General features: G+C 56.3%; 1 protein-coding gene across 2 annotated transcripts; it reads right to left on the reverse strand.

Moving 5' to 3' along the window:
- Window positions 1-615: 615 nt before the first annotated feature.
- Window positions 616-10,902, reverse strand: LMAN2L (lectin, mannose binding 2 like). Of its 2 annotated transcripts, XM_009569699.2 has the most exons (9): window positions 10,759-10,902; window positions 9,584-9,702; window positions 9,021-9,138; window positions 7,584-7,666; window positions 5,625-5,657; window positions 5,103-5,264; window positions 4,915-5,029; window positions 2,214-2,333; window positions 616-1,754 (listed from the first exon to the last, which is right to left on the reverse strand). In XM_009569699.2, the coding sequence occupies exons 1-9, from the start codon at window positions 10,883-10,885 to the stop codon at window positions 1,612-1,614; spliced, it is 1,020 nt and encodes a 339-aa protein (XP_009567994.2). In that variant the 5' UTR covers window positions 10,886-10,902; the 3' UTR covers window positions 616-1,611. The 2 variants fall into 2 exon arrangements, with proteins under 2 accessions (XP_009567994.2, XP_053905604.1); XM_054049629.1 differs by lacking the exon at window positions 5,625-5,657.
- Between the last annotated feature and the right edge of the window lie 131 nt (window positions 10,903-11,033).

Genomic DNA, 11,033 nt, shown 5'->3' on the forward strand with positions numbered 1-11,033 from the left:
CCCAACTCACGACAGCGCTCCATCGCATCACTTGGGGGAGGAATGCCGCACTCAGGGTCCCTGGCGGTGACAGGAGCACGGCCACATCTCACACACACCCACACACACACACACCAATGTTTATTCCAAGACACTGGTTCCAGCTCCAGGGAGAGGTGTGCACCTTTCCTTCCAGGTTACCAGGCAAAAAGAGGCCAAACCTTTCCCCCTCCGCAAATCTCCTTTCACGCCCCAGCCATTCTTGGGCACTTGGAATAAAGCTCCACCCACCCCAGGGACAGCATCCTGGTAAAAAATAGTCCAGCCACACACGTGTGTCTAGCCTGGACACCACAGGACCCTCGCAGGGGATGTCCTGAGAAGCTGTGGGGCACAGATGCGGCTCCTCAGGACACCGGTAAGGCAGGCGCTGCCAAGGAGGGTGCGGTGGGGTGACAAATTTGCCTTCTTGATGTTCCCAGACCAGAGCCACTAAGACTCCCCTGGGACAAAGTGACCGGATACCTCGCTGTCCTGGGTCCCTTTGGGACTTCTGTGTGAGTGATGGGGTCCCCAGGGGCAAAAGTGGCTGCGACATCCAGCAAAAGAAATCATTGACCAAAGCAGTCACTGAGGTAGGAATAAACCACAACTCCCTGAAAGGCAGCAAGAACTCCGACTCTGAGAGGCAAGGGAATCGCCCCGGAGGCTCAGGTCCTCCTCAGAGGGACCCTGGGGCACCGGGACGCTGCCAGAAGCCACGACACGACATGCAAACAGTGCAGGAGGCCGTGGCGTAACAGGAGGCGTGCGGAGGCGGCATGCTCGGCAGCAACCCTACGGAGCAGGGACAGGCCCCGAGAGGCAGCAGCAAATGGTTGAAGATGGGAAACATGGCGTTCCAGCCCAAACCAGGGATGGGGCTGCCCCAGGTCCACGCTGGAGGGAACCAGCTGCTTGCCAAGGGCTCAGCCTAGCAGCCAGGCAGGTTCCCAGCCCCGCCAGCAAAAGCTATCAGCATCCTCTGCCCCAAAACACGGCAGGACGTGGCAGCAGGGACTTCAAATTCCAAGGAAAAGGAGGCCAGTCTCTTAAGACAGCCCAACGCAAGCAACAGAAAACAGCCGGAGCAGAACAAGCAGCTTGGAAAATCCCTCCTGGACGTGAAACCACTTGAGACAAGGTGTTGTGAGGGTCACGGTAACACTGTGAGTGGTTATGGTGGGAGTTTGGTGAGGAAAGCAGCTGGGATTTCACAACAAGGGGGTTACTCCTACCCAAGGGGGTGACTCTTGCCTGCGTTCGGGTTCCTCAGATGGCAGAGACAGCTCAGCGCTGCCAGTGTCCCACAGCACAACTCATCCTCCGTTCAAAGATCCATCGGGGACAGCAAGTCCAGCCCCGCAGCACTCTGCTCCCATCGCACACCCTGCTGCGGATCCCCCACTCCCACCGGGAACGGCAGAAGAGTTCTGGAGTCTGACAAGAAACAGCAGCCACCCCCGCTGGGGTTTGTGGGAGGACACGAGGGTCCCCGCCGGGGTCCATCACGCCCTGGCCAGGCCAGGATGGGTGGGAGCCAGGATGTGGCTAACAACGACCAGCAACGGGCCACCCTGGGGTTTCCCCAAGTCAATAGAAGTGTTTCCGGCTCTGCTCCTGCCACTTGTTGTAGATGATGATTCCAATGACAATAGCAAAAACGATGGCAACAAGGGAGAAGAAGACGATTAAGAAGAGAGCCAGGCCGCTCATGGGCTCCAGCGGTGCCTCCACTGCGGGATGAAGGAGGAAAAGCAGCCCATGAGCCCCCAACGCCCCAAAACCCAGCCGAGATTCACCTGCACTGCAGGCTCTACCCACCTCTTCCCAACACACCAGTAACCCCACAGCCCAGGGTTTGGCTTCCCAAAGCTCCCAGGTCCAGCTCATCACAAGGGCTGGAGCCACAAGGTCTCAGGGCACACAAGGGGCTGGCAGATGCAGCTGTGATGGGATTTCTGGGAGGAGGTGACACCAATCAAGGTTCAAACCTCCATGAGCTTCCAGTGCATCAACAGATGGCATGACCGGAGAGGAAGGGGGCATAGACCTCTCCATTCCAGCTGGAGCTCAGCTGTTTTGCTGGCGAGATGGAAGCTCCACAAGTACCACAACTACACGACCCTGCAAGCCTCTCCCAAATCCCTGCCAGTCCCACTTTCCCCTGCTGGAGGCCGGTGGCTCCTACTCACTTCCTGGCAGCTTCAGGTTGTCCACAACCGGCAGATACACCTCCCTGTCCCGCTTCTCCTCCTCTGGCGTCCGCTCCACCGTCAGCTGGTAAAGCTTCAGCGAAATGATGTCATGGTTGTCTGGAAGCAGAGCAGAAACGTGTTCAATAAATATGGCTCTGGACAGGGATCCCACTGTCACAGGCAGCACCGTGAGACGTTATCACCTGGGGAAACGGCGCTGGTTCTCCCACCCAAGGGGGAAGAACTCGCTTTTGCACCGCACTGGGCTGAGCATCGGCACCCCAGCACAGGGCCCTCAGCCAACAGGAACCTTTAAGCTACTTAAAAACAACAGCTCAGACCCAGAAATCATCTGACTCGAAAGCGCTTGGCCAACCAAAGGGAACGCGTTAGCATCGGCCTCACGTGGCCCTGCTTCCTTCGCTCCCGACGGAGGAGTTAAGTAGGACAAGGCAAGCACTCCACGCCAGCCTGCCCGCTCCCCTGGCGCCAGTCTGAGAGGGAAAAGCAACTTTTGTTGGAGCCAACAATGGGCCCAGACTCCGACCATCAATGCGCTTTTGTAGAGGCACAAATCAAATTGGGCCTAAAACCTGCTGAAAGGGGCATAGCGGGGGAACATCAGGCCTCACAGCGCCTTAACCAGCACCAGGAGGGAGGTTTTACGCTGAGGAAAGGTGGGGGGCTTTGGTTTTAGGTCTCAGCAAAACTCAATTCATAGAATCATACGGTTGGAAAAGACCTTTGAGATTGAGTCTGACCATTCCTGTCTGCTACTGAACCATCTCTGAGCACCTCATCCACCTGTTTTTTAAACCCCTCCAGGGATGAGGACACCACCACTTCCCTGGCAGCCGTTCCAGTGCCCGAGAACCCTTACAATGATGAAGTTTTCCCTAATCTCCCATCTGAACCTCCCTGGTGCAGCTCGAGGCCATCTCCTTTCGTCCTATCACTTTTTAATTGGGCGAAGAGCCCAGCACCCACCTCACCACAACCTCCTTTTAGGTAGTTGTAGAGAGCGATGAGGTCTCCCCTCAGCCTCCTTTTCTCCAGGCTAAACACCCCCAGGTCCCTCAGCTGCCTCTCATAACCCTTGTTCTCCAGCCCACAATAACATCAGCCCACGTTGTGCCACCATTTCCAAGCACACGTAGCTGCTGCCTCGCTCAATAATGGGCAGGCGATAGCTCTCGTGCTGGGAAATGAGAAAAATATACCCACAAGTGTGTCCCGGAGAGCAGGAGCGAGCACTGAGCCTCAGCTGTAACGCCTGGGGTGTCCACAGCGCTGTCAGCTCTTCCCATCGCTGCCCTCGGGGCCAATCCAGGCACCACAGGTTGTGGCCTCTGACAAGGACGAGTGTAGAGTCTGCACTTGGGACACAACAGCCCCGAGCAGCTCCAGGCTTGGGGAAGAGTGAGCCAGCAGTGGCCCCGGTGGACAAGAAGGGGCCAGGCCCTACCTGGCTTGGATCAGCCATGGGGTGGCCAGCAGGAACAGGGATGGGATGTGTCCCCCTGTGCTCCGTGCTGGTGAGGCTGCATCTTGAATCCTGGGTTCAGTTCTGGGTCCCTCACTCCAAGAGGGACATTGAAGTGCTGGAGTGTGTCCGGAGAAGGGAACGGAGCTGGGGAAGGGGCTGGAGAACAGGGGTTGTGGGAGTGGCTGAGGGACCTGGGGGTGTTTAGCCTGGAGAAGAGGAGGCTGAGGGGAGACCGCGTCGCTCTCTGCAGCTCCTGAAAGGAGGTTGTGGTGAGGTGGGCGCTGGGCTCTGCTCCCAAGTGACAAGGGATGGGAAGAGGGAATGGCCTCAGGCTGCATCAGGGCAGGTCCTGACAGGACATTACAAAATATTTCTTCACCAAAAGGGTTCTCAGGCGCTGGAACAGCTGCCAGGGAGGTGGTGGAGTTTCCATCCCTGGAAGTGTTTAAAAGATGGGCAGATGAGGTGCTCAGGGATCTGGTTTATTAGTGGACAGGGACGGTTGGACTCAATGATCTCAAAGATCTTTTCCAACCTAGGGATTCTATGAGTACAGGAGATTTTTTTTTTTTAAATGCTCATCCTGTTTTTACTCCCCCCAGGGCACAAGTTTTGGAGACAAACCCTCGGGCTGAGTAAGTACAGCCACTTTGCCACCGTGTCATTAAGAGAGGCCAGGCCGTGGCCCTGCAGGGAGCTCAGGAAAGTGGGAAGCGCTACACAAAGCACTCAGGGGAGCAACATCAGACTGGGCATTTGGCTCCTCAGGAGCTGCTGCAAGATAAAAACCACAAGGCTCCCACTCACAGCTCGAGGACGCTTAAAGCATGGAAAACTCCTCACGTGCTGCTCATAGTGACAGGACAAGGGGAATGATTTTCAGCTGCAAGATGGGGGATTGAGATGAGATCTTACAGAGAAATGTTTTGCTGTGAGGGTGGGGAGGCCCTGGCCCAGGTTTCCCAGAGCAGTGGTGGCTGCCCCATCCCTGGAAGTGTTCAAGGCCAGGTTGGACGGGGCTTGGAGCTCCTGATCCAGTGGGAGGTGTCCCTGCCCATGGAGGGGTGGAACTGCTTGGGCTTTAAGGTCCCTTCCAACCCAAACCATTCCGTAAGCCCCACCAAGTACCAAGCTGCACCTTCGGGCACCCAAAGCTGCACAGGAGTTGCCAGAGCCACTTAGGAAAGAAAGATGGGGACCCCGGGGCAGTACCTGACAGGTCTCCGGTGACAGAAGAGGTCCCAAAGTAGTAGCCACGGGGCAAGTGTACGCCTGGCACGTCGATGCAGTCTCGCCACTCATGTTTACCGTCGATATCAATCAAGACCTGAGGAAGAAGGTGGTCCCTTAGCCCCACCATGGCAACGTCGCCTACCCTGTCCCTGGCAGGTGGCACTCACCGTCAGCCTCCTCTTCACATAGCGGATCACCAGGAAGGTGTCGTGGTTGAGGTTGCGCACCATGGCTGTGCAGCCCCCCAGCTCCGTCGGCCGCCCATCCCGATTGTGGTCGTAGGTGAGGGAGCCGTTGTTCACCATGGCTGAGATGTAGGGGAAGACACGCTGCGAGGTGGAAAAAGCTGGCGGTGAGTTCCTGCTCTTCGCCCTGCCGGCGACAGCTCGGCTCTACTGGCTGCCCACGTGTCCCGGGGCAGCTCACGGACCCCAAACTCCTTCACTCCCTGCAAGAACCCATCTCAGCAAGACAACACCACAACCCCACTCCATCCCCAGCCTTTCTTAGGCTCAGCTTCAGCTCCCAAATATCTGGGATGCAGGACAGCCTGTTTCCTCTCCTGGCTCACACTGGGATTTGAGGGCTCACACTGGGATATTTTTGGAGCTGAGGAGGCAACTCCTCAACTGGGAGCCAGAGTGGAACCCGAAAGCTTGGGAATGGGTAGGTCAGCAAGGAGCAGGTACCTGATTTCCCGGGCTGTACCTCCTCTTCTGAGCCTGCCAGTCCAGGGTTAACGCAAAGCAAGAAAGAGCACAGAAGCAAGACGGTCACAGACCAGAGTTTAGTATTAACCTGGAAATTTCCTCCCCAGATTGGTCAGCAGAGACCAAAGCCGAAAGGGGTTTAGGGGTTCGGTGCAGAATCATGGGACACACAGCTAGGAAACCGCGCCAGTGGGTGAAAGCCATATGGAACGTGGTGGCATTTCTCCTCCTCGCCACGCAGCAGCTTGCTTACCCAAAAGCCAGCGCCCTACAGGGGACACATTGGTCACGACTGCCCCCCCCAGGGACCCCCAACTAACCTGCCCCTCTTCCCTCGAGAAAAAGACACTTATTTTGTCCTTTTAAAGGAAAGAGAAAGCAGCTGTGAACCCACACGCCACTACAGCAACTGGCCAACCAGCATTTCTCCATCATTCCCCTTCCTCGGTGCTTGGCCAGAGAAGGGCAGTGCCCTCCAGTTGCAGACGGTGCTGGGAAGGCAGACACCCACCTTCCACTGATGATTTCTTTTAATTAAGACCTGTCGTGCATCCCTTTACCCCACAAAAGCAGAACTGCCAACCTGCATATCAACAGGATCCATCCAACACCACGCTGATCCGCAAGTGCTGCTGGTAATGTGGTGCCAGGGGAATCAGAAAGGCTTTTACAAGCACAAAGTCCACCCCAGTGCACGAGCCAGCTGGTTGGTATGTTTGAACAAAAGCTGAGAGTTAACATTTGCTCGGCAGCTCTAAGGTCAGGGTACATTCTGACTGAGCCTTTACATCTCTCTCCCTGGGGCGAAGGGGGTTGTGCAGAGTGCTGGGGTTTAGCACCAAGGCCCTGGGGTAAAACAGCACCTATTTTTTGGGGAAGGTGGAAGAAAGGGTCCAGCTTTGGTTTTGGAGTCATGTAACAGCATCCAGCTCTGAAGTCCTCAGCACAGGAAGGACATGGAGCTGTTGGAGCGAGTCCAGAGGAGGCCACGGAGACGATCCGAGGGCTGGAACACCTCCTGTACAAGGACAGGCTGAGAGAGTTGGGGTTGTTCAGCCTGGAGAAGAGAAGGCTGTGGGGAGACCTTAGAGCAGCTTCCAGTATGGAAAGGGGCTGCAGGAAAGCTGGGGAGGGGCTCTTGATCAGGGAGTGCAGGGATAGGATGAGGGGAATGGTTTGAAGCTGAAAGAGGGGAAATTGAGATGGATCTTAGACCAGGTTGGATGGGGCTTGGAGCAGCCTGATCCGGTTAAAGATGTCCCTTCTTCTGCAGGAGAGTTGGACTGGATGACTTGTAAAGGTCTCTTCCAACCCAAACCATTCTGTGGTTCTGTTCCACCTATTTCTTGGGTTTAACTGCCTCTGTGCTCCCTTCTCCACAGGAACAGACACGAATGAACACCAAACAACCAACAGGTACCTCAGGAACACACAGATCTTTAGCCAGGCATCCTTCAAAGAGGCAGAGCCACACTGCACTCCGGAGAGCAGGGAAAGCCTCCTGCCATGAAGCAGCCCCTGGGCACAGGCAGCCCTGGACTAGCAGCTCGGCTTCTACTCCACTCAAGGTCTGCAGGGACCCTTGCTCGTGGCACAACTTCACCTCAAGCGCTGCTTGCTGGCCATCTCCAGAAATCAGAGGAGCTCACAACACAGAAGTGGCATCAGCAGCCAGTTTTCTCCTGCCCTGAAAGCTTTTTCTCAGGGTAAAGCTGACCACGCAACCCCCCCGGGGCTTTTCATGTTTCGGAAGAGTTATTGCCTCACTAGGAAGGAGAACCAGGCATGGCAAGGAACGGCAGCACAGAGGAGGCACAGTGATGTTTGGTCCCCAATTCGGAGCTCAAAGAAGATTGCGCTGCACCAATTAAGACCTGTGTTTTCAGCGACGCGAGCCATATGCCACCAGCATGTTCCCATTTGTCCTCTCTAGCTCACCTCCTGCTGCTTCTCCTCGTTTGGGTAGGTGTCCACGAACACTCCCAGACCCAAGAAGTTATCCTTGCTTCCAAAGACAGGTCCTAAAGAAAGGATAAGCACTGAATAAGGGTGGCAAAGCCAGGCAGGCATTGCAGAGGGTTTGTCACCCATCCCTTAGTGCTGGGCAGCAAGGCAGGTGCTCTCCATACTCGATTTACCCTCAAGTCAGGTAACTCTGCATCAAAACTCACAGGCAAGTCAAGTAGGGAAGATGTATGGGGTCAGGCAGATCCAGTTTGGACAATGAAATGGGGGATCCACAGGGAGGGATGTTTTGTCCCCAGCTTCCACCTGCAGGACAGAGCTGTGTCACCTCCTCAAAGGCCAGAGATGGAGCTGAGTTCCACACAGCCTTAATCGAGTACCTTAAAAGGTCACAACAACCCTGGGGGTGTTGGTCGACAGCGGTGGCCCAGGTGGCCAAGAAGGCCAACAGCACCTGGCTTGGATCAGCCACAGGGTGGCCAGCAGGAGCAGGGCAGGGATCGTCCCCCTGTGCTCAGTGCTGAAGAGGCGACACCTCAAGTTCTGGGTGCAGTTCTGGGCCCCTCACTCCCAAGAAGGACATTGAGGGAACAGAGCTGGGGAAGGGGCTGGAGAACAGGGGTTGTGGGAGCGGCTGAGGGGCCTGGGGCTGTTTAGCCTGAAGGAGAGGAGGCTCGGGGGAGACCTCATCACTCTCTGCAGCTCCTGGAAAAGAGGTTGTGGGCTCTGCTCCCAAGTAAGAAGTGATGGGACGAGAAGAAATGGCCTCAAGTTGCACCAGGGAAGGTTTAGAGTGGATATTGGAGAAAAATTTCTTTCCCGACAGAGTGGTGAAGCCCTGGAACGGCTGCCCCAGAGCAGTGGTGGAGTCCCTGTTCCTGGAGGGATTTAACATACAGGTGGACGAGGTGCTCAGGGTTGGCTGGACTCTATGATCTCAAAGGTCTTTTCCAACCAAACAATTCTCTGATCCTACACAGACCCTCCATGCAGTGAAGTCACAGGGCCAGATTAAATCCCCACCCTTGGCTGATCATGGATGGAGCTCCCTCCACAGCCTCTCCTTTAAGGACATGACTCCCAGTATGGGAGGCCCTGCTTCCCATCACACCCCTCTCAAGATCAAGGCAGAACAATCCAAATCCGTCCACCCCTGAGCTGTCTCCAGCCTCCCTGGGCACCCACAAACCCCAACCCCGGAGCTGAGCTTCAGGGGCAGCCTTGCAGGCAGTCATCATTCCCTCCGTGCCTGCCAGGGTGGGAGAAAAACACAGCCCTGAGGCTCCAAAACACCACAGCTTCCCCTAAAGACCAGGAACACAAGTTTGGCCAACACAGGTCCTGCAGCAGGTGACATGTGGCACACAAGAGCTTTGCCCTCAGCCCCAACAGCTCCTGATGGCGCTTTACCTTGCTGCATGCGGTCCTTGGTGTACCAGATGGCAAAGCCGTCCCCGTTCAGGTTTTTCTTGCCTTGCCCATGGATCTTAAAATGCACCTGCATCTCCCAGTCTCGGAGGTAACACGGCTGCAAGAGAAGTTGGGATATGAGAGGGATCAAGATAAGATCTTAGGAGGAAATGTTTTCCTGTGAGGGTGGGGAGGCCCTGGTCCAGGTTTCCCAGAGCACTGGTGGCTGCCCCATCCCTGGAGGTGTTCAAGGCCAGGTTGGATGGGGCTTGGAGCCCCTGATCCAGTGGGAGGTGTCCCTGCCCATGGCAGGGAGTGGAACTGGATGGGCTTCAAGGTCCCTTCCAACCCAAACCATTCTATGATTCCAGGATTTTGGATGCAAGCAACCCTCTTGCCTCCCACTCTCTTGACACCCTAAAGCCCCTCCTCCCAGCTCTGTACCCCCCAAAGCCCCTCTCCCAGCTCTCTGTGCCCCCCAAAGCCCCCCTCCCAGCTCTGTACCCCCCAAAGCCCCCCTCCCAGCTCTCTGTGCCCCCCAAAGCCCTCCAGTTCCCGCTCACCACTCGGTTCCACAGGGCCCCCTGCTTGCTCTGCAGGTCGGGGGTCAGGCGGATGTGCTGCGGCATCACCATGGCGTTGCCCTGCAGGTCCCACAGCCCCGAGCTCGAGGCGCCCACACCTGCGGGGACATCGACCCTCGGTACCGGCATCGAGGTGGGGGGGTAACGAGACTGGGGAAATGGGGGGAAAGGAGGAAAATAATAGGGAGGGGGGGAAAGGCAGGAATAGGAGGGGATTGGGAGATAAGGGGGATGAGGGGGAAAAGTGGGATTGGGAGATAAGGGGGATGAGGGGGAAAAGTGGGGAAATGGGAACTGAAGGGAAAAGGAAAAGAAAAAGAAGGGGAAAAGAAAAGAAGGGGAAAAGAAAAGAAGGGGAAAAGAAAAGAAGGGGAAAGAAAAGAAGGGGAAAGAAAAGAAGGGGAAAGAAAAGAAGGGGAAAGAAAAGAAGGGGAAAGAAAAGAAGGGGAAAGAAAAGAAGGGAAGGGGAAAGGAAAAGGGAAGGGGAAAGGAAAAGGGAAGGGGAAAGGAAAAGGGAAGGGGAAAGGAAAAGGGAAGGGGGAAAAGGGAAGGGGAAGGGGAAAAGGAAAAGGGAAGGGGAAGGGGAAAAGGAAAAGGGAAGGGGAAAAGGAAAAGGGAAGGGGAAAAGGAAAAGGGAAGGGGAAAAGGAAAAGGGAAGGGGAAAAGGAAAAGATGAAAAGGAAAAGGGAAGGAGAAAAGGAAAAGGGAAGGAGAAAAGGAAAAGGAAGGGGGAAAAGGAAAAGGGAAGGGGAAAAGGAAAAGGGAAGGGGAAAAGGAAAAGGGAAGGGGAAAAGGAAAAGATGAAAAGGAAAGGGAAGGAGAAAAGGAAAAGGGAAGGGGGAAAAGGAAAAGGGAAGGGGGAGAAGGAAAAGGGAAGGGGGAGAAGGAAAAGGGAAGGGGGAGAAGGAAAAGGGAAGGGGAGAAGGAAAAGAAAGGAAGGGGGAGAAGGAAAAGAAGGGAAGGGGGAGAAGGAAAAGAAGGGAAGGGGGAAAAGGAAAAGGGAAGGGGGAGACGGCAACGGGAAGGGGGCGAAGGAAAAGAAGGGAAGAGGAGAAGGAAAAGAAGGGGGAAACAGGGGCGGGAAGGAGAGGAAAGGGGGGGAGAGGAGAGAACCGAGAACCGCGCAGCGTTCACCGGGAGAGCGCGGGGCTCACCCTGGTAGGGCTTGGAGAGCGAGTGCTCCCGTTTCAGGTGCTCCTCGGTCTGCTCGGCCCGCAGCGCCCCGAGCGCCCCGAGCGCCACCAGCGCCAGCCCCGCGAACCACCCGCACCGCGCCGCCATCTTCGGCCCCGGCCCCGCCCCCCTCGGCCCTGCCCCGGCCCCGCCCCCCGCATCGCTCCCCCCGCGCACCGCCCCCCCCAATTCTTCCCCATTGACCCCCTCCCCGCTTCCACCATGGGGCCCCCCATCCCCTCTATTGACTCCCCCG

The sequence above is a fragment of the Cuculus canorus genome, chromosome 26, assembly GCF_017976375.1.
Source record: "Cuculus canorus isolate bCucCan1 chromosome 26, bCucCan1.pri, whole genome shotgun sequence".
Classification (NCBI taxonomy): domain Eukaryota; kingdom Metazoa; phylum Chordata; class Aves; order Cuculiformes; family Cuculidae; genus Cuculus; species Cuculus canorus.